We start from the raw sequence: 19991 nt of genomic DNA on the forward strand, positions 1-19991 counted from the left end.
CCCGTGTGGACCCTGAGCTTGGTGGGGTGCTGCAGAGCCCTTCCTCCAACCTCCGGGAGGCGTAAAGTGATGAGGGAGACATTTGACTGGCAGGGTCAGATCAATGCAAATGACACTTGCAGCTTGGAGTGGGTCTGCAGAGAATCTCTTCTGCTCAGTCATTGACCGTGTTATTGATTTCCACTTCAAGGCCACGGTTGGGTGGTGCCTGGTTTTTAAGCTACCCGGTGTCTTTTAAATTAACTCAATTTTACCTACTAATTCTAAAATAATGGTGAATTATAGGCACGGAGTTGTTAATCTTCTGAGTGAATGTATTACATACTTTATCTCAATTATAGACGCCACACGTTATATATTTTTAAACTTTGATTCATAAATTTATTCAGAAAGAAACGACCTACGTTCTCAGCACATTCCCTGGGAAAGAGGTGACCATGGCCTAGGGTTGTTCATCACCCAGTGTGGTTTTTCAGGCGGAAGGTCACAGCTGACGAGCTGAATGCTGCCTGTTTCCCACCACCCCCCAGACGCCCGTCCTCTGTTTTCACCGCGAGGGGAGGGCGCGTAGCATGGGGGCCCATTTCCCCTCCTGACCGCTATAGGAGTGGCCACAGGTGGGCTGTGGGACGGTCCCGAAAGGTGCGGGAGCAGGTTTAGATGGAACCATGTTCTCCCTCCAGGTGGAGCTGTGCTCACCGGAGCAGGACCACCCGGACGAGCGGTCCTCACTGTGGGTGCGGAGACCTGCAGGGTGGGCAGGGGGTTAGGCCCTCGTCCCAGGGCTCACTTCGTAGCTAGCAGTGGCTCTGTGCCAGGCCCTGTTTCTTTCCTGGGTAGTGGCCATTGACACAACAACCACAGGGTGCGATATCCATGGAGCGTGCTATGCGCACACCCTGGTTCTTGCATTGTACACGTGTGGCCTCATTTACACTGCACGAGAAACCTAGGCCGTGGCTGTCCTCACTCTCCTCTTGTGATGAAGCAGCAGTGGCAAGGAGGAGGGGGTAGAGTCACTTGCCTGAGTCCACAAAGCACATAAGTGGCAGAGCCAGGACCTGCCCCCAGGCTCGCTGCCTCCCCTGTGGGAGGTTCAGGTACTTCCGAGGGACTGCGCGCCTTCTTAAGTGGGAGCAGCCCTGCCCCAGGGACCAACACTGAGCAGTTGGCAGCTGGCACCTCCAAGGCGCATCCTCAGGTTGTTCGCTGCCTGGGTGGCCCTGGGCTGAGGGCATGCTGGTATGACCTCGGTTGGAACAGCCCAGAAGCCCAGGCGAGATTTGGCGGACACGGGATGGCATGCAAGTGAGTGTGGTCAGGGCTCCTCACACCAGAGGGCACGATCGCTGTCCCCATGGACTCTGGGACCCTCGTGTCTGGATGTGAGTAGAAACCCCTTCTCTGCCTGTCTCACCCCATCGCGTAGAGAGTCTGCTGAGTTGGAAGGGACAGGAAGGTGTTTCCTCACGCTCCAAGTGCGGTGTCCAGTGTGGAAACAGCGCATTCACAGGGATCCGAGGGGGTGTCGGGAATGCCGGGAGATTTCATCTAGAACTCTGATGGCAGGGAATTTAACCATATGCGGATTTGAAAGGCTTGTTGTTGCTTCTGTTAATGAAGGAAAGAAATGACTGTTTTCTTGTCACGTGAAGATGTTTGGTTTTAAACTTACTCTGTCCCTGCCATTTTGAAACGTTTGCTCATTTCTCTCTTTACGGCCAGGGAGGTGGACATGTTGGAGCATTTGGCTCACGTCGTGCAAACTAACCAATGTGAAGTAGGTGGCTTTTCTAGAATGATGGGTGTTTGGCAGCTGTGACATGACCCAGGCTCCCCCACATCCCAGAGAGGAAGCAGGTGGCTTTGATGAGCCCCAAGTAGGACGCAGATTCTTCCTGCCGTCCACCTTGACCTGAGCTGTCAGAACGTCATGTAAAGGCATGACATGGTTTGGAAAGAAAGCGAACCTCTGTTTTTCCAAGTGGGAGAGGGCGAATGGGATTCTGGCCTGGGTGGTAGAGCTGCTGTCAGCGCTCCCTGATGGCAAGACAAGGCCTTGGCCCCCAGTGGCTTCGTGATGCAGCCTTAGTAGCATGTCTCTGTTTTTCCTTCTTTGTGGTGGATGCATGATGGTGGTTATTGAGGCTCAGTTCTCTGCTTGGGATGGTGAGAGAGTCTGCAGAGGTAAATGCAGTGGTTCTTGCCCTCAAGGTTCTGACGATCTACAAACAGGACAAGACAACACATCAATGGGTTCTCCTTCCCAACCATACCAGGAGCTGAAAACAGGGCCGTGCCCTGCCCTTCTCTGTCTTCTTGCATGGCCTCATACATACTTGGTGCTCAAGAAGAAATGGAAACTCCCTAGCGTTCCCTGAAACGGTGGAGCAGGATTAAGATCAGCAGAAGTGCTCTGGGTCATGGAGAGGACCAGAGGTTCTAGCGAATATGACCTATGTGCAGGGTGTTATATGGGGACTGATGGATTGGACCAGAGGAGGAGGAAGGGAGGAGGAAGAGGTGGGGGCCCTGTACCCTATGGGGTAACAGATATCAGCTGGTTGTTGGTAGGTAGACCACAGATTGTAGAGGTCCTCTGGGATGCCATATGGAGGAACTGTGACTCAGTCACATATGTGACACGGTTCTATACTTTAAAAGAAATTTTCCCGAATCCTCCAGACACAGGAGTTCCTCCATATCCCCACCCTCCGTTTCTACGCAGGAGGTCCCCAGTACTCTACTTTGGCCTTGATTGTCATCTGCCGTGTCTTCAAATTTTTATATATGCCTCTGCCAGCCTCCTTTAGGGCCCCAGTGCTGTCTCAGCTGTCTCTCCCTCTGCAGTGCTCAGGAGTGTGCCTGGTACGGCGTAAGTACCCCATGAATATTGTCAAATTGAGTTGAAATAGGGAGCTTGAACTGCCAAGCATGGTGGGTGGAGGCGGGCAGAGGCTTGGCATTGGAGCTGGGTGAGGAGGCGCATGACCACCAACCGTAGAATGCACCTGCTACCAGGGGGACTCACAGTTCAGGTCCTGGCGTGGGCAGGATGGGAAACAAGGCAAGTCCAAGGCACTGAGTTTTCAGGAAGGAATGTGTGGCATGTGGGAAACCAGTTAGAATTGAAGACAGCAACAGAGAATGGATGGGATTGATGGAGTCTGTTTGGAAGGCTGAACTTAGATGAATTCCTGGAGGCTACGATCTGCAGGTCCTATATATAGAGAACCATCCCTAAGCCTGTGGGTCAGAGGGAGTCCTCAGAGGAGTTGAATCTCTTGAGAAACGAGCTGCTGACGTTTCTCTTAGATGCTTTAGCTTTTAGGGAAGCAGAGTGATCCTGTAGGATCACTGTGTAGTTAGCTAGGACATTTTTGTTTATAATTTACCAAAAACCCAACCAAAACTTGCTCAATGAATTGACTTTTAGAACTGAAAAGCCCAAGATGTGGGGGGGGGGGGGGAGAGAATTTTGGCTTCAGGTTCAGCTTGATTCGGGGTCTCTTAACAAGGCCTCAGAGTTAGATGCTTGCCCCTGAGCTTCTCTGTCTTTCTGTTTGACTCTCTCCACACACTTTGGCTTGGCTTTTCTTGGTGTCGGTTCTTCATTCTGTGTCTTCCCGGTAACTCCATGCTTAGTGCCTCTCAGAGCTAAGTCCAGCCAATGACAGAATTTCTTGCCTAGTGAAAGTCCCAGGTGCAGCTCTCATTGGACCTGGTTGGCCTGTGTGGATCACCTGCCTGTCCCTGAGCCAGTAACGTGGGCCGCATACCAACGCCTGTAGCTCCTGGACGGACCGTAGAAAGGGAGCCATTCTCAGAGGAAGGACAGGGTGCTGTTGTTAGCCTGGGAGTTTTCTGGATGGCAAGAACAATGCTTAGCTGAGCATGGCAGCCAAGCAGCAGCTACTCCTGCTCTGCCCGTGAGCGAGGAAGCCGCATCCAGAGAGAGTGCCCTGCTCAGCCTCCTCCACCCCGGGTGCGATGTTGCTGCCCTTCCACAGACAAGAGGTTTGGAGGCTGGTCTCCGTGGAGGGGCCAGCCGGGCCACCATGCTGGCTTCTTCCGTTTGTCCTCGCTGGGCGGGGGTCCTCCCTCTCTGGCTGGTCACGGGTCACTGGACTGTCCTAGGATCTTCAGAGAGTTCCAGAGCCCCCTCCCCCCCCCCAGCATCAGGGTTGCACCTCCCAGGAGCTAGGAGAGCCGCCTCATGTATCTCCTTGTCTGGATTGGGGGCGGGGAGGCCTTGATTGTGGCATGTGGGGTAGTTTACAGAACTTTTTCCCACCTTTTACTTCATCTGACTGTCGCCATAACCTGGGTGGGTGGAGCAAGGACAGTGCTCCTGTTCTCCAGACAAGGAAGCAGAGAAGCCCAGGGGTAGATGACTCAACCAGGGTGACTCAGCCGTAGGGACTGGAATTGGACTCGGGAGACACAAACATCATCTAGAATTTGTACATTTAAACCAAAGATGAAGACAAATGAAGGCAAACTGACTATTCTAGCCAGTTTCTTCATGGAATTGGGGCATTCAGCTGCCCATTGGAGGCCAGGGATGTACATCCTTCATTACTACCTACAGAGGAGAACATTACCTCTGTTTACCTCCAAGCAGCCCTGAGCCGAGGCCTGTCTGCCGGTGCCTCTCCCCCAGCTCACCCACTGCAGTTAGACGAGTTGTGGAGTCACTTACAGAAACTGTCACCATAGCCCCACGGCTCCCCAAGGCTCCTGCCTTGTGCACGGCAGCTCATGGGAGGGGCCCTCAGCAAGCCTGGCCCCCCAAATGTGTTGCAGCGACCTCAGGTGACCTAGCCCCTGGACAGCACAGCTGCTGCTCTGGGTTGGTGGTCTTTCCGGGGGTCTCTGGGCCTCGTGGAACCTCACTGTGAAACTGGGGTCCATATTTTACTCCCCAGGTGGTAGGGAATTGCAGTTTTACAGCTGGAAAAGATCATCTGGTTCATTGTGCTGATTCTCCAGGTGAGAGATGGAGGCCAAGCCCCGTAGCCTGGCACATGAGGCCCTGTGTCTCCCCCGCCCCCCCGCCTTCCCCCAGCCTGTCCCTCACCCCTGTGTGCTCGTCACTCTTGAATGATCAGCCTTTGCGTGTGCCCCTTGCTCTGACTGGAGGACCCTGTCCCACCTCTTTGAGGAGGGCCACGGTTACAGAGCAGAATAGCTTTTTCCTGGCATTTCATCTCAGACGTTTTTCTGGGAAGAGAGCAAAGCCGAAGGGACCCTGATATTATTGCTATGGGCTGAATATTGGTGTCCCCTCCTCTCTCCCCTCCCTAAGAATTCATATGTGGAAATTCTAAGCCCAGTGGATGATGTTGGGAGGTGGGGCTTTGGGGGGATGATTAGGTCATGAGTGTGGAGCCCCCATGAATAGGATTAGTGCCCTGATAAGAAGAGGAAGAGAGATCTCTTTCCACAGATACCCACAAAGGAAAGGCCAGACAAGGACACAATGGAAAGTCAGCCATCCGCAAGGTAGGGAGAGAGTTCTCATCGGACACCAAATTGGCTGGCGCCTTTGTCTCGGACTTCCAGTCTCCAGGACTGTGAGGGAACTCTGCTGTTTAAGCCCCCCGGTCTATGGTATTTCGTCATGGTAGCCTGAGCAGACTAAAACAATTATGGAACTTCTTAGCAGGAAGGGACGGTGAATAATGTTTGGTCAAAACCTCGCGTTTTGCTCATTTATTTATTGATTTATAAATATTGATTATTTTTTGTGGCAAGCCTCTTGAGAATATAATGATGCATGAAATAGAAATAGTCTCTGATCTTATAGAAATTCATTTATTGGAGGAGACCAACATTAAAGAGATAACTTTAAGGAATTTAAAATTTCCATTGTGAATAGGACCATGAAGAAGCATCATGGTCTTTGACAACATCTAACAGCGGGCCCTTATTTTGTCTGGGAGGTCAGCAAAGGTTTCTCTGAGAAAGTGTTACTCAAGCTGAGTCTTGAGGGACAGGAAGTGCTTAGCCTGATGAGAACGTGGGGTGGGGGAAACCATTCTAGAAAGAGGGAACGGGACATGGACCTGAAATGGGAGCTGAGCTGGGGGCTGGGAGAGAACAGATCATGTGGCCACAAGCCCTGTGTTCTTTCCGCTCCCCCAGGCTGGGCTTCTTCCAGCTCTGTGTCCCTTGTGTGCTCATTCTGGAGAGGGGCATTTATACACATGATGAAAGTGGGCACCCTAGGTGAGGAAGCAGGGGGGCCCCTCAGCGGCATGCAGGGCTCTCATGCAAGAGAACTGAGGAAGCGAGGGAAGGAGGGGTGAGGACGTTCCCTGTAGGCTTGGGTCAGGATGGAAAGGAAGGGCCAGGCGAGATGTTGAGGTCAGTTGTCGATTCAGCAGTGTGACCATTTCTTCCAAGCTCGTTCTAGAAAGGGTTAATGGCAACTTAGATACATATCCGTGTTGTTTTGCTTTTTTGATATGTACGCCAGGACCACGAAACCTCCTGTTTTTCAGTCCCCCTTTAAGTCTAGCTTTGTTTGCTGTATTCCTTCCCTCTTCTCTGCTTCCTGTGGCGTACCTTATGTATGCCCCATGTGGGCACCAGGGGCTGGGATTACAAAGACAGTAAGAGACGATCCCCCCAAATAGGGACCCTGGGACCGTAGGGTGAGGAAGAGTGGTGTGTGTGGGATGGGCAACACTACCACGGTGTCAGCCAGGAGAGCCTTTCCAAAGATTTGGGGCCATGTGGGCGGATGACCAAAGCAAAGAGTTGGACCTTACTAGGCTCATCAAGTCCTTGTTATCTTCTGACAGCAGGTTGGGAACTCTGTGAAGATACAGATCAGGCTTTCTGAGGAGGACCCAGGGCTGGCTGGCTGGCTGGCTGGCTGGCTGGCTGGCTGGATGTTCATACTACACTTCTAGTGAAAGGGCCCCTGAGAACCAGAAAGGCGAGAAGCCGGTGTCATCGAGGGTCCTGGCATCTCCCACCCATTACTATTGACAGTTTCAGTTTCTCAAAGTTCTCTGCAAGGTTAACTGGTGCAGAGACTCTTCTCCACGGTAAATCTTTGCTTTTGAAAGAAGATCTGTCGGGTTTCTGAATTAGATGTTGAGTCTTTATTTCTGGTGCCTTGAGGTGGCTTGAGGTCTCATTGGTGACTCTCATCCCTACATAGGGTGGTGTCTGGCTAGGAGGAATTGGTTTTTTTTTAAAAGGAGATCTGACTGGTCCTGCACACCCAGGATCCGCTGTTAGTGAGAACAGTCCCCGCTGCTGGCTCCGTGAGTGTACAGGCGAGTGGTCCTGCCCGGCAAATGCAGGGAGACTGGGATGCAGGAATTACTTCATCTCTCTGTTTCGCCAGGGCCTCTGAGCTTTGACTGAGCAGCCCTTCCCCCGAGATACCTTCTTTTGTGTCCAGTTCTGGAGGCTTCTTGCTTGCCTCTTCCTCAGCCATGCCCTTCCTCTGCGCTCTCCTCCATGTGGGCCACAAACCCTGTATCTTCTCTATGCAACATCTCACGGGGCCTCTTCCACTGGGTGTGCATTCCCACCTTGCCCAGTTAGGAACCTGACCCTCCTGGTGACTTCCTTTGCAAATTACTAACTCAACATTCTTTTCTCAAATGACCAATTCTTTTGTAAATAATTACCTCTCCTGCCCATGATGGTTGTTTTGCAAAATTTTTAAAAATGTTACATTTGCTTACTGTGGAGGTATATTTGTTTTACAGGAGTCTTTTTGAATGGCAGGATTGGGGATAAGAACTGGCTTCTAGGCAAACTGGTCTAGAATGCTCTTTACGCTGTGATGGTTCTGTTGGCATCAGGGTAGAGGCTCTGTAGTAAAGAATCACAATAAAGCAAGATTACATTTCCTACAATCAATTCCATCAAGTAATGCACTAAGGATTTTTGGAAAGAGAAACCCAATTCTTTAAAAGGAGAGAGAGAGGAGGACAAGAGAAAGGGATATAAAAGAGCCCTAAACAATTCAGTTACACTAATGGCCCTCGTATTATTGTGGCACTATTACTTACAAATAAAAGCCGAAGAGGAAAAACAAGCTGTGTTCGCTAGATGTACTCTCTGTTCCCTGCCTTGTTTTTCTGCTCTGAAGTATAGCACTGTGTTGACGTAGGGATGTAACTGCTATGAATATTGATGGCAGCAAAAGCCTTTTTTCTCTGTTTGGCCTAGTAAATAAAGCAGAAGTGATAAAAAGGGAAAAGGAATTGTAAAATCAGCATGCTGTTTTCAGCTTATCTTGTTCCTCTAGAACTCCACGTCTTAGAAGCATATTGACAACTTACATTTGGTGGTCAGGGTCTAATTTGGGTATAGTGGGCTGGTGTTTTCAGGGATTTTTGCTTCTGGTTCAAGTAACAGAGTTTCTCTCTCCTTTTAGCCCTCAAAGTTAGCGTTACCACCTCATTGAAGCCTTCCAGGATCCCTCCTCCCTAGCCAGTGGCAAAGTCCCAGCTCTCAGGGAATATGAAGAATAAATGAAGGAGTCACCGGAGGTCTGCAGGCTCATGCATGCCCGGAGGGCATGGCTGTGGGGAAGGAGAAGGGGTCATATTGGCGTTATTAGACCTCTTGGATGGTGTTCAAAGTTCAAAGGGAGCTCTGGAGGACAGGTTAGGGATGGCAGGGACCTGGGATGGAAGAACTAACGGAACTGGCTTTTCAGCAAGACCAGCGGGAAGTCGAGAAGGGGGATGAAGGCTGGGGTCCAGCAGTGGTTGGATGCTTGCCCTGGTGGTAGAGAGGGAGAATGTGAGTGACGCCTGGGTGGCTCAGTTGGTTAAATGTTGGCCATCGGCTCAGGTCATGATCCCTGGGTCCTGAGATCGAGACCTGAGTTGGGCTCCCTGCTCAGCGGGGAGTTTGTTTCTCCCTCTGCCTGCCACTCCCCCTGCTTGTACTCCCTCTCTCCCTCTCTCTCAAATAAATAAATAAAATCTTTAAAAAAAAAAAAAAAAGAGGGAGGATGTGGGGGGAGACACAGGGAAGGCCTGGCCAGGTGACAGAGGGCTAGCACTCTGGCAGGAGGCTGCTGAGGCCATCTCGTCGCGGTCATGTAGCAAAGCAGAGTCCTGGTGGGGGAAGGGGTGGACCAGTCCTTTGGCCTTCTCAGAGGGCTCAGGATGCAAAAGCACCCTTTCCACTACCTGCCTTAGGGCATTTGCAGTGTTCATGTTTGGAACAGACTAAACCTTCCCTTCCCTTCCCTCCCAGACTAAACCTTTCGGGGGTAGGGACAGCAGTGGAGCTGTTTTTCTAATCCTGGATCCTGGCGTGGGGTCTGTCATATAGAAGAGGTGCTCACTCAGTGTTTCCTGAACCAAATTCATTTGACCGCTTGCATCAGGTGTCTTTGTAAGTGAATTCTGTGACTTCCATTTTCCTAAGGTATTGGTAACTTTCCCTGGGTTCCACAGGGTAGAATTAATATTTGTGGAGGGCTTTATGGCCCATGTGGAAGAGTTTTAATTGCTGATGGTTTTTCATTGAGTTATTAAGTAGCTTCTTGCCAGGGAGTGCCTCTTATAAAATTAATTGCACACATCCCAGTGGGTCAGTATTTCTGTTAAAGCCGAAGCTGCATAAAGAAAACCTTCACAAAAGAGGAAGGGAGTCAACATTTTTAGACCTGCTGAGGGATGTGTTCTCTGGACGCACGAAGTTGCCTGAGTTGGAATGGGAAGGGCTCTAAGAGTCAGCTAGCCTGCGGGCTGAGTCTCCGAGGTCTGGGCAGCCAGATGGGAACAGCTGCTGGGGCCGGTAGGAGGGAAGGATGCAGAGGCTGAGCCCCCACTCCCTGGGAGGGCGTGTGGCGACCACTCAGCAGTGTCAGCTGGGGGACGGGGGTCGGGTTGCCATCTCGAACTTGCTCCCCTTCTGTGCCGGTGAGGAGACTGAGGCCCAGGGGTGAAGAGGGACTTGCCCAGGTCACCTTGCTGCTCTGTGACAAAGAGGACCATGACTTAAAATCGGGCATAAACCCAAGAGGAGGAGAGAGGGTCAAAGCAGCTGCATCTTCCTTTCTTCCAAAGGACATTCTGTTCCAAGCGGCCGTTGGAATCTTGTTGCCCCCTTGTGCTTTTCTGGGCCTGATTTGGCAATCTCAGGAGGAAAACATGCTGCGTTTTGCAAATGTGTGCAAATAACAAACATGCCCCTTATGTCCCAGGCAGACTCCGTGCACACGCATTAGGGCAGGTGGCAAAATGCAGTCATGCAGCCTGGAGTGAAAAGTGTTTTACACTTAGCTGCTTATGAGAAATTCAGTGTTAGAATTAAAACGTTTTCCTTCCTGGCACAGGTGCTGTGTTAATGGTGCCATTTCTCATAATAAAACTTTGCTTGGAGAAAAATGCTTTTTGAGCTATTGATTCTAATTCCTGTTTCTTTTCCTTCTTCTCCCCCACCCCCCCTTTTTGTTTCTCTTCACAGGAAAAAGTAGAATATGCCTTCCTGATTATTTTTACAGTCGAGACATTTTTGAAGATTATAGCGTATGGATTATTGCTACATCCTAATGCTTATGTTAGGAATGGATGGAATTTACTGGATTTTGTTATAGTAATAGTAGGGTAAGTCCCTTTTGTTTTGGGGAAATGTTTGGAATATGGGAGGCAGGGAGTGATGAAGAACCACAGTTTTTTGAGGGAATATGGTCACTCCTCTCTGCCAGTGCTTGTGGCCAGAACCAACCAGTGGGGTTTTGAAGATGGGCGATGCTGCTATCAGTCTTTGGGTTCAAATCCCCTCCTTGTTCTTACTTCCCTTCCAGTAACGTGTATAGAAGGAGGTTGAAGCTCCCAATGTAAGAGGGGTCATTTTACAGAGGACTTGGGTCTTCACAAATAGGCCAACCCTGCTGGCAGTTAGAGTCAAATGAGCAGAACTCTCATACCTAGCACCCTGGTAAGTTAAAAACAAAAAACGCGCAAACCAGTAAAACAGTAATAAATCCTTCAGAGCAGTGAGGTACTCTGCTATTTAACAACCTGAGCAAAGTTACTAACTTTTCTACTGCTTGGGGGAAAAACTTTGGCATGCTACTGTCCCATTTTAAATAACAAAACAAGTGTCTGAATAATGTCAGGTATCTGGCAAGAAATGAAATAAGCCAGAAAATGCAGAGAAGCAGGCATTCTCCAGAAATCCTGTCACAGGAAGGAGACACCAACAGTTTAGTTAAAGAAGAGCGTTAAAAGGCAGTGGCCTGCGTTGTGTGATTCTGGTCCTGCCACACCTGGAAATTTTGCCAGCAAGAGAAAAAAATGAATCCACATCAGAGGAGAGCTGGGCCTTTGGACCAAATACCCACATAGGGAAAGAAGATCTATCCCTTTGCTGAGTCTTTGTTACCCAGCTGCAAAATGGGTTGCTCCTAAAACTATATGTGGTCATACCTAGAGAGATTGTTAATCTCTCTGTGTTCATCTCCATAACTTTGGTCAACTGCCTTTTGAAGTTGAGCAATGTAATTTTTCTTATAGGCTACTTTTTTTTAAATCGTGAATCCTTTGGCTTTTCATGGGAGACTAATATAGCTGGATACTGGGAGAATGGGATAAATTTTGAACCTGCCCTTTCAAACCTTAGGAAATTCAAATGGGATCCAAAATGGCCCAGTGGGATAATTAGACTTAAGGGGAAAAAGTCAGCTTTTGCAAAAACCACCAGAGGACATGTCATCTAAGGTATTACTGCAAAGGTAGTGTGGCTAAAATGAACAGGTAGTAGGTATGTACCATACCTTCCTGTATTTGCTGAAATCGAATAAGGAATGGCAAGCAGGAGCCTTGCAGGTCCCTTGGTTCTGGAATAATTTCACTGTGTCTCTCCTGAGCCTGGACTTTGTGTTCAGCTACAGGATGGAGATGCTTAGCTCCATTTCTTTTGTCCTTACCCTACAATCACCTCAGCTTTCTACCTCGAGACATTTTTCAGACTATAGTAGAGCACAAAGGGAACCAGACAGAGGGTGGTGGTCTCATTGCATTGAGAAGACCAAGACAAGAGTCCAGGAAGGCCGATGGGGCTGAAATTTGATAGACATGAGATGGGAGGGGGAGGGGGCTTTTCAGAGAAAGAGCTCCATAAATATGCCTTGTGGTCCTCTTGAGCTTTGCCTGAAGAATAATCTACCCTTACCGGGGTGAGAATCCAGGAGGCCAGTCAAATAATACTATTAGGGAAAAAAAAGAAAAGCTGTAGACTGTTAGCTGAATAATAACTACAACTCACATAGGTTTGCGAGATGTTCGAGTTATGACCAACCAGAATGGAGGCCTCAATAAACACCGTGGACTGTCAGTAGACACCCCAGAAGGGCCATTAGTAGTAGGGCTAAACTAACTCTAGGGTAAGGGTTGGCAAACTATGGCCAATGGGCCAAATTTAGCCTGCCAAAAAATTTTGTAAATAAAGTTTTATTGTAACATAGTCACATGCATTTGTTTACATAGTTGATTTGAGTTGTTTAGGTCCACAAAGCCTAAACTATTTACTATCTGGCCCCTTATGGAACAGTTTTGCCAACTCCTGCTAGAGAGTAAAGATCACCTGAATCCCTTGCTCATAAGGTTTGAAAAGAAGCCTGAAAAGGAGCAAACTGACGTGCAAAACAAACTGCCTCATGAAAGAAAACTCAACACTCTTTAAAGGAAGACAACAAAATCCAGACACTTAACAAGTGTCCAGCATCCTGTCAAATCTTATGGCCATTAATTAAGACATATGACCCATAACCAGAAGGAAATTCCATCTATAGAGACAGACCTAGAAATGACAGAGATGATGGAATTAGTAGATAATTGCTTTACAAGACTTTAAAAATAGCTATTATGAATATGTGGACATAAAGGAACACATGCCACAATGGGAAAAGATGAGACAATATAAGAAAGAACCACATGGGACTCTGAGAGCTGAAAAATTTTCCTGGATTGGCTTAATAGCAAATTAGACACAACAGAAGGAAAAAAAAAAAGTCAAGGAACTTGAAGACCTAGCAGTACACAAAGAATAATAATCGAGAAAAATTGAACACCACCTCAGTGACCTGCAGGGTAATATCAAGTGGTCTAACATACATATATTTGGAGTCCCAGAAGAGAGGAGATAGAGGGGAGCCAGAAAAAAATATTTGAAGAAATGACTCCAGATTTTCTAAATGTGATGATAAATACAAACTCACAAATTTAAGAAGCTCAACAAAGCTCAAGCAAAGTAAACATAGAGAAAGCTACACTGAAGTACGCCATAATTCATAATGAAATTGCTCAAAACCAAGGATAAAGAGAAAATCTGAAAAAGTAGTCAGAGAAAAAGACATCCCTGGACTTTTTGTCAGCACTATAGAAGCCAGAATACAGTAGAGAGGTATCTTTAAAGTGCTGAGGAAAATGCCAACCTAGAATTCTTATTCAGTGAAGATAGCTTTCACAATTGAAGTAAAAACAGACTTTTTCAGACAAACTAAAGCTGAGAATTCACCCCAAGTAAACCTGTACCTCAACAAATGTTAAAGGAATTCCAGAAAGGGCACATGCATGGGTAAATATAAAAACATTTTTTTTTCTCAGTAATTGATTATTTAAAGCACAAGTAGTAACAATGTATTGTGGAGTTTGTAGCTTCTATGAAAGTAAAATATGCGACAATAATAGCACAAAGGACAGGAAGAAGAAAATAGCTATATACTATTGAAAAGAGCTTGTACAGTTGGCGGTAAATATGACAAAATATTACTTGAAAGTATACTGTAATAAGTTAGAGATGTGTGTTACAAACCCAAGAGTACAGGCCAGCAAACTTCAGCCCATAGACCAGATATGGTTTATTGCCTTTTTTTCTTTTTCACATTGGCAAAGTATTTTCCCGTCTGCTTTGGAAGATTGTTTTATCGGAAGACAGTCACACTCACTCATGTTTGTGGCTATTTGGTGTTAGGATGGCAAAACTGAATAGTTGTGACAGTGACCCTGTGGCCTGCAAGTCCTAAAATAGTTACTCTCTGACCTCCACAGAAGATTTTTGCTGACATTTGCCCTAGAGAAGCCACTAGAAAAAACAAAGAGGTACAGTTAATAAGCCTGTGTTGGAGATTAAGTAGAATTTTTAAAAGCTCAATTAATTCAAAAAAGGGATGAAGAAAAAAGGAACAATGAGCAGGGCAAACAGAAAACAAATAGCAAGATAGTAGATTTAAACCCAGCTAAATCTTTATTAGAATCCAGAGTTTACCAGATTTTATACACTAAAAAAAACCCAGACCCAACTCTAGAGTATCTACAAGAAACCTAACCTAGGTTAGGTTACTTACAAAGAATTTGTAAGTAAAAAGCCAGAAAAAATATATACCATGTGAAAACTAATCTAAAGAAAGGTAGAGTGGCAATATTAGTCCAAAAAAGTAGACTTCAGAATAAGGAATATTATCAAGGATAGAGACATTTCATAGTGATAAAAGAATTCTTTCATGAAGATACACAGTATATGCCTAATAACAGAGCTTCAAAATACACCAAGCAAACCCGGAAAGAACTGAAAGGAATTCTATTCTATTATTGTAGTTGTACATTTTAATACTTCTCCCTTGAGTATTGATAGAACATCTAGACAGAAAATCACTAAGTATATAGGGATATTTGAACAATACCACCTAGCTTGACTTAACTGGCATTTTTAGAACACTCAAGACCAGAAAGCACATTCTTTTCACATGCACATGGAACATTGACCAAGAAATATTCTGGGCCATAAAATAAGTTTCACTGAATTTAAGAGTATTAAAATCATACAAAATTATGTATTCTGAATGAATTTAGCAATGTTTCTGGAGAGAAGGTCAGTATTAAAACATGTGAATTTCTATGTCCTAGTCATGAACAATTGGAAAATGAAATTTTAAAGGCATTATTTACTATAGCATCAAAAAGCATGAAATATTTAGGGATAAACAGCACACTACAAATGACTAAACTTTGCTGAGAGCACTTAAAGAATAAATAAATGGAATGATGTACCATGTTCATGGATCGGACAGCTCAGTTATTGTTAGGCTATCAGTTCTTCTCAAACTGAACTATAGATTGAATCCTAATCTAAATCCCAGGAGGATTGTTGTAGAGATTGACAATTTATTCTAAGACTTATATGGAAGTTAAAGAGGCTCTAGATTAGCCAAAGAAATATTTAAGAACAAAGCTGGAACGTGATCTTAGGGCTTACTATAAAGCTACGGTAGTCAAGACTACTGTATGATGTTGGCATAAGAAGTAGACATAAAGATCAATGGAACAGACTTAGGGATGCTAGAAATAGACCTATATGTATGTGATCAATTGATTTTAGACAAAGGTGCCTTGATACTTCAGTGAGTTGAGTTATAAGTTGTAGTACTAAATTGTAGTCAGTTTTTAACAAATGGCATTGGAACAACTATTTATCCATATGAAAAAAAAGAATCTTTATTCTTACCTTATAACACACACAAATATTACCTTAAAATGGATCATAGACCTATATGTGAAAGCTAAAACTATATAATGTCTAGGGGAAGATCTTTATGACCCTGGGGCAGGCAGAGAATTTTTAGGACCCCAAAAGCACCAGCCATAAAAGAGATCATTGAAATTTTGGAGCTTATCAAAATTTAAAATTTTTCTTCAAAAGATAGTGTGAAGAAAATTAAAAATTAAGGCACAGGTTAGGAAAAAATATTCACAATACAGATATATGACAAAGGACTTGCATTCAGAATATGTAAAGAATTCTTATAACCCATTAGTAAGAAGACAACCCAGTATATAAATGGACAGAAGATTCAAATAGATCTTCACAAAAGAAGATATGTAAATGGTTAACAGGCACCTGAAAAGATGTTCAACATCATTAGAAATTAGGGAAGTGCAAATTAAAATCCCAGTGACACACTACATACCCACTAGCATTACTAAATATAAAAAGACTCTCAATACCACATCTTAGCCAAGATACGGAGCAGTTGGAACTCTCATACACTGCTTGTGGAAATGGAAAATGGTGCAGTCACTTTGGAAAAGTTTGCCAGCTTCTTAAAATGTTAATCATACACTAACCACAGGACCATATTACCAGCACTACTCTTGGGTACTTACCCAAGAGAGATGAAAACACATGCTCACAGAGACTTTATTCATAATGGAGAAAAACTGGAAACAACCCAGATATCTCCTAACAGGTGAATGGATAGAGTCATTGTGATATATTCATTCAATGGAATATCCCAACAATAAAAAGAAATGAACTGTGAATAAATGTAACAACTTGGATAAGTCTCAAAAACATGGGGAGCAAAAGAAGTTAAAAGAAGAACATATGTTGTATGATTTCATTTATAAAAGATTCTGGAAATGGGAAAAAAACAACCCAAAGTGATGGACAATCAGTGGATACCAAAGGCTGAGCTGAGAGGGAGATAATTGCACAGAGCCATTAAAGAACTACTGGGGATGGTGGAAATGTTCTAGATCTTGACGTGGTGTTTGCACTTGGACTTCTACATTTGTTAAGACTGCTCTCATTGTACACTTTAAATAGATGTATTTTATCATATATAAGTTGAGCTGTAATAAAGTTGACTTAATAAAAAGTTAAAACATTAAAAAAAATAAAAAATAAAAAAATAAAGTTGACTTAAAAACTAAAAGAGAAAACAAAAGGAAAAAAAGAAAAAAAACTAAAAGAAATTAGGAAACTAAAATAGGAATGGTCTCATTGGTCTTTCTCATTAAATATGAAGAACTTGAGAACATCTGATTATTTTTTTATCCAAAATATGCACCAAATTATAGTCAAAGAGCAGAAGAAAAGTTAAAGAAAGAAAAGTTATTGGGTCTTCATGGGAATCAAATTCCTACTCACTAAAGTTTCCAACTGCAAGCTGTATCTCAATCCAATGGACTTTCCGTTCCAAGCCAACTGTGACCTATTGCTTTTGTCAAGATTCCCAATAACAGAGACATTAAGGAAGTAATTGATACTTCTAAAATGTTAACCATAATAGTGTGACCACAGGAGGACTCAATGTGTCTACCAGAGCTGAGAGTGTTCCCTGTATAGAAAAGTTTATTCCACCCACCTAATGTTTCAGTCAACATATATTTCAGGCTCATCACTTAAGCTTTTGTGAAGAAGAACATGGGGTGCTCATTTCTAACTTGAGTCCGTTTCAGTAGCTCCTTGCCTTTTGCTCCTGCGTTGGGGTAAACTTTGTAACATTCTAGGATCAAATACTTTCTCTTCATGTCCTGAACTTGCCAGGCGTGTGGTACTTTTTTTGTTGAGGGTGGGGGGCATGAGTGGTGAAGGGAGTAGAATCACAGAATATTAGACTGGGAAGGGCAGGGCTCTGGATCATTTAATCCAGTTTTCTCCTTTTACAGAGTGGGGGAAACTAAGGCCCAGAGGAGGAGAGGAACTTTCCTAAAGCCTCCTAACTCTTAGGAATGGAATCCCAGCCCCAGCCCCTTCCACCCTGGGCTATCTGGAGAAGGCAGCTAGCTTCCCTCTCTGGCTCAAGTTCCTTTGTAATGGGAGCAAGACATCATTCACCTGTTTTCAAGGGCATTGCTGAAGAAAAAGGGGTAAAAGGACCGTGAAGTATGCACTGTAAAACATAGACACTTGAAAGTGATCTTCAGTCACCACCTGCATAAATTACTTTCCTAACCCTTTGGGATGAAAATTCCTGTGGCTGCCACATTTCAGAAGAGTTTGAGGTTTTCTTTCTTCCTTGTTCTTTGTTTTCGGGAGGCTATGAACTTGTTTTGGAGGGGAGACTTTTAACTTGAGCCTTGCTGCAGGGATCTACAGTAATTAAAAAAATAAAACTATTCTAATGAGAGAAACGGGTCATAAATTTGATCTATTTCCCCAGTCATAACTAGAGAGAGCCCACCATCTGAAGGTTTGAAAAGGTAGAGGCTTGATTTATTCTCCCCCTGGCGCCAACCCCCTCTGCCCCCAGCTAGATTCACTGCTAATTGCTGTAGTGTTGTTCAAATGGCTGGTCTTTCAGTGCCCCGGAACGATAGGACTATGCCTGATCAGGACTGTGATCAGACCACCCTGTATTTTATGGACTTCATGTCTTGGCAGTCCAGAGGCATGCCAGTGGGGGCAGAGTTTCTGCTTCAGCTCCTAATTAAACTTTGGAAACCTTTTCTTTGTTGCTGGGCCAGTCATCCCCACAATCTGATTGGCTGGAGTTGATTCTATTTGAAATGGGCAAATTTATATTTATTCTGAAAAACAAGCAATAATTCCAAAGAATAAATGTTTATTTGAAAGAGCAAAAGTAACTGTCAAGTGAGCAGATTGTCTGAAAATAGCTTTATCCGAAAAACCTTTGGAGAGTAGGAAAAATGTGTCGTGGCTGCCAGATACAATATTATGCACATTTCAAAAGAGAAAATGACGGTATTAATCCCTTACCTTGGGTTACTGCTTTTGGCCTTTGCACAACTCCTCAGCATCTGTGATTTACATCATTCCTTGAACATCCCTGTGAGGGTGGAGGGGTGTGTGTGTGTGTGTGTCAGGGTCTATACCAGAAATCCAGAAATGGTGTAACACGTTGATTAAGATTTGGGACTTTGAAGTCAATATTCATTCACCCATTGATTTACTCCTCAGGTATTTCTCGAGTACCTTCTGTGTTGAGAACTGTTCTAGGCACTAGGCTTGAACAGACTAAACAAACAAATGAACAACACAGATTAAAAGTCCCCATCCTCATGGGACCTGGATACTGGGGAGGCCAACATACCCGGATTCATTCGTTAGTTCTACACTAGTAGTGTGACCCTAGGCAAGTTACTTGTCCTCATCAAGTGTGTTTCCTCATGTGTAAGATGATTAAGAATCCCTACTGCATAACACTTTGTGAGGACTGAGATAATGTATGTAAAGTGTTTGGCACATAGTGAATGTGCATGGAAGGTAGCCGCCATGTTGGTTGTCCTTGAGACTTATGTTCCGGGGTGTCCACCTGTCGTCGTTGGATCCCCAGTGAGTCCCCTCTTCCATGGGACCGGACTTGCTCAGGGTTGGCAGGAGAACAGCCAAGCTCAATCTTTGTCCCAGTCATGTCACAGGTAAGGGTGGCTTTTGGGATTCACAGCCTGATTCTTGCCTTTGCCCTGCTTCCCTTTCATGTAGGCAGCAGCCCCACAGAATTAGCCCTTGTGCAGAAATAACTACTATTATCCTCCCGTGCTGCTTCCCTGGGTGACAGACTCTAACATTTCTTCCTTTCTTCTTTTTTTCAGATTGTTTAGTGTAATTCTGGAACAATTAACCAAAGAAACAGAAGGCGGTAACCACTCCAGTGGCAAGTCAGGAGGCTTCGATGTCAAAGCCCTCCGCGCCTTTCGGGTGTTACGACCACTTCGACTAGTGTCAGGAGTGCCCAGTAAGCACGTCTTGTTTCCTAAAGCCAGGAGTTTGTTGACTTGGTTTTTCTTCTGGGTGGGGCTCAGGATTCTGGAGCCAAGCGCTGCCAGGTGAGTTGTGGTGTGCCAGCCAGGGGCTCCACAGACGACCACGGAGGCCTTCACGGTTCACGACACGCTTTTGCTTGCGTGGTCACCTTGGACCCCCTTGACGGCCCTGAGAAAGGGCCGGTAGTGACTGTTGTCTTCCTGATTTTGTAGGAGACTCTTCTCTTACAGAGACACTGAGCGAGTGGTGACATGAGGCCTTGAGGTCAGGCCTCCTGATTCCAGGCTGGTTTTCCTTCTTGGACACCTCATAGCCACCACCTCCTCCTGCTCCCAGGCCTGCCCCTCTGAGAGTGGTGGCTAATGCAGAGGAGGAGGGTATTGCAGGGCTCCCGGCCAACTGCCTTTCTTCAAAGTGAGCAGCAACAGGGGGCTGGACTCCTGGAACATCTGCTCAGCTCTCCACTCTTAGGAGTTGCTCATGTCTGG

The 19991-nt window shown here is 45.5% G+C and overlaps 1 protein-coding gene across 9 annotated transcripts in view; it reads left to right on the forward strand.

Annotated features, from left to right (window-relative positions):
- The window catches only part of CACNA1D (calcium voltage-gated channel subunit alpha1 D), a 292840-nt gene that overhangs the window by 127981 nt on the left and 144868 nt on the right, over positions 1–19991 (forward strand). For all 9 annotated transcript variants that reach the window (XM_073901366.1, XM_073901370.1, XM_073901372.1 and 6 more), the window contains exons 4-5: positions 10459–10598; positions 19332–19474. In XM_073901366.1, coding sequence (XP_073757467.1) covers positions 10459–10598; positions 19332–19474 — 283 coding nt within the window. The remainder of the gene's footprint in view (positions 1–10458; positions 10599–19331; positions 19475–19991) is intronic.

This window comes from Callorhinus ursinus, unplaced genomic scaffold, assembly GCF_003265705.2.
Source record: "Callorhinus ursinus isolate GAN/ISIS: 27379988/994484 unplaced genomic scaffold, GSC_fseal_2.0 scaffold15, whole genome shotgun sequence".
Classification (NCBI taxonomy): Eukaryota; Metazoa; Chordata; class Mammalia; order Carnivora; family Otariidae; genus Callorhinus; species Callorhinus ursinus.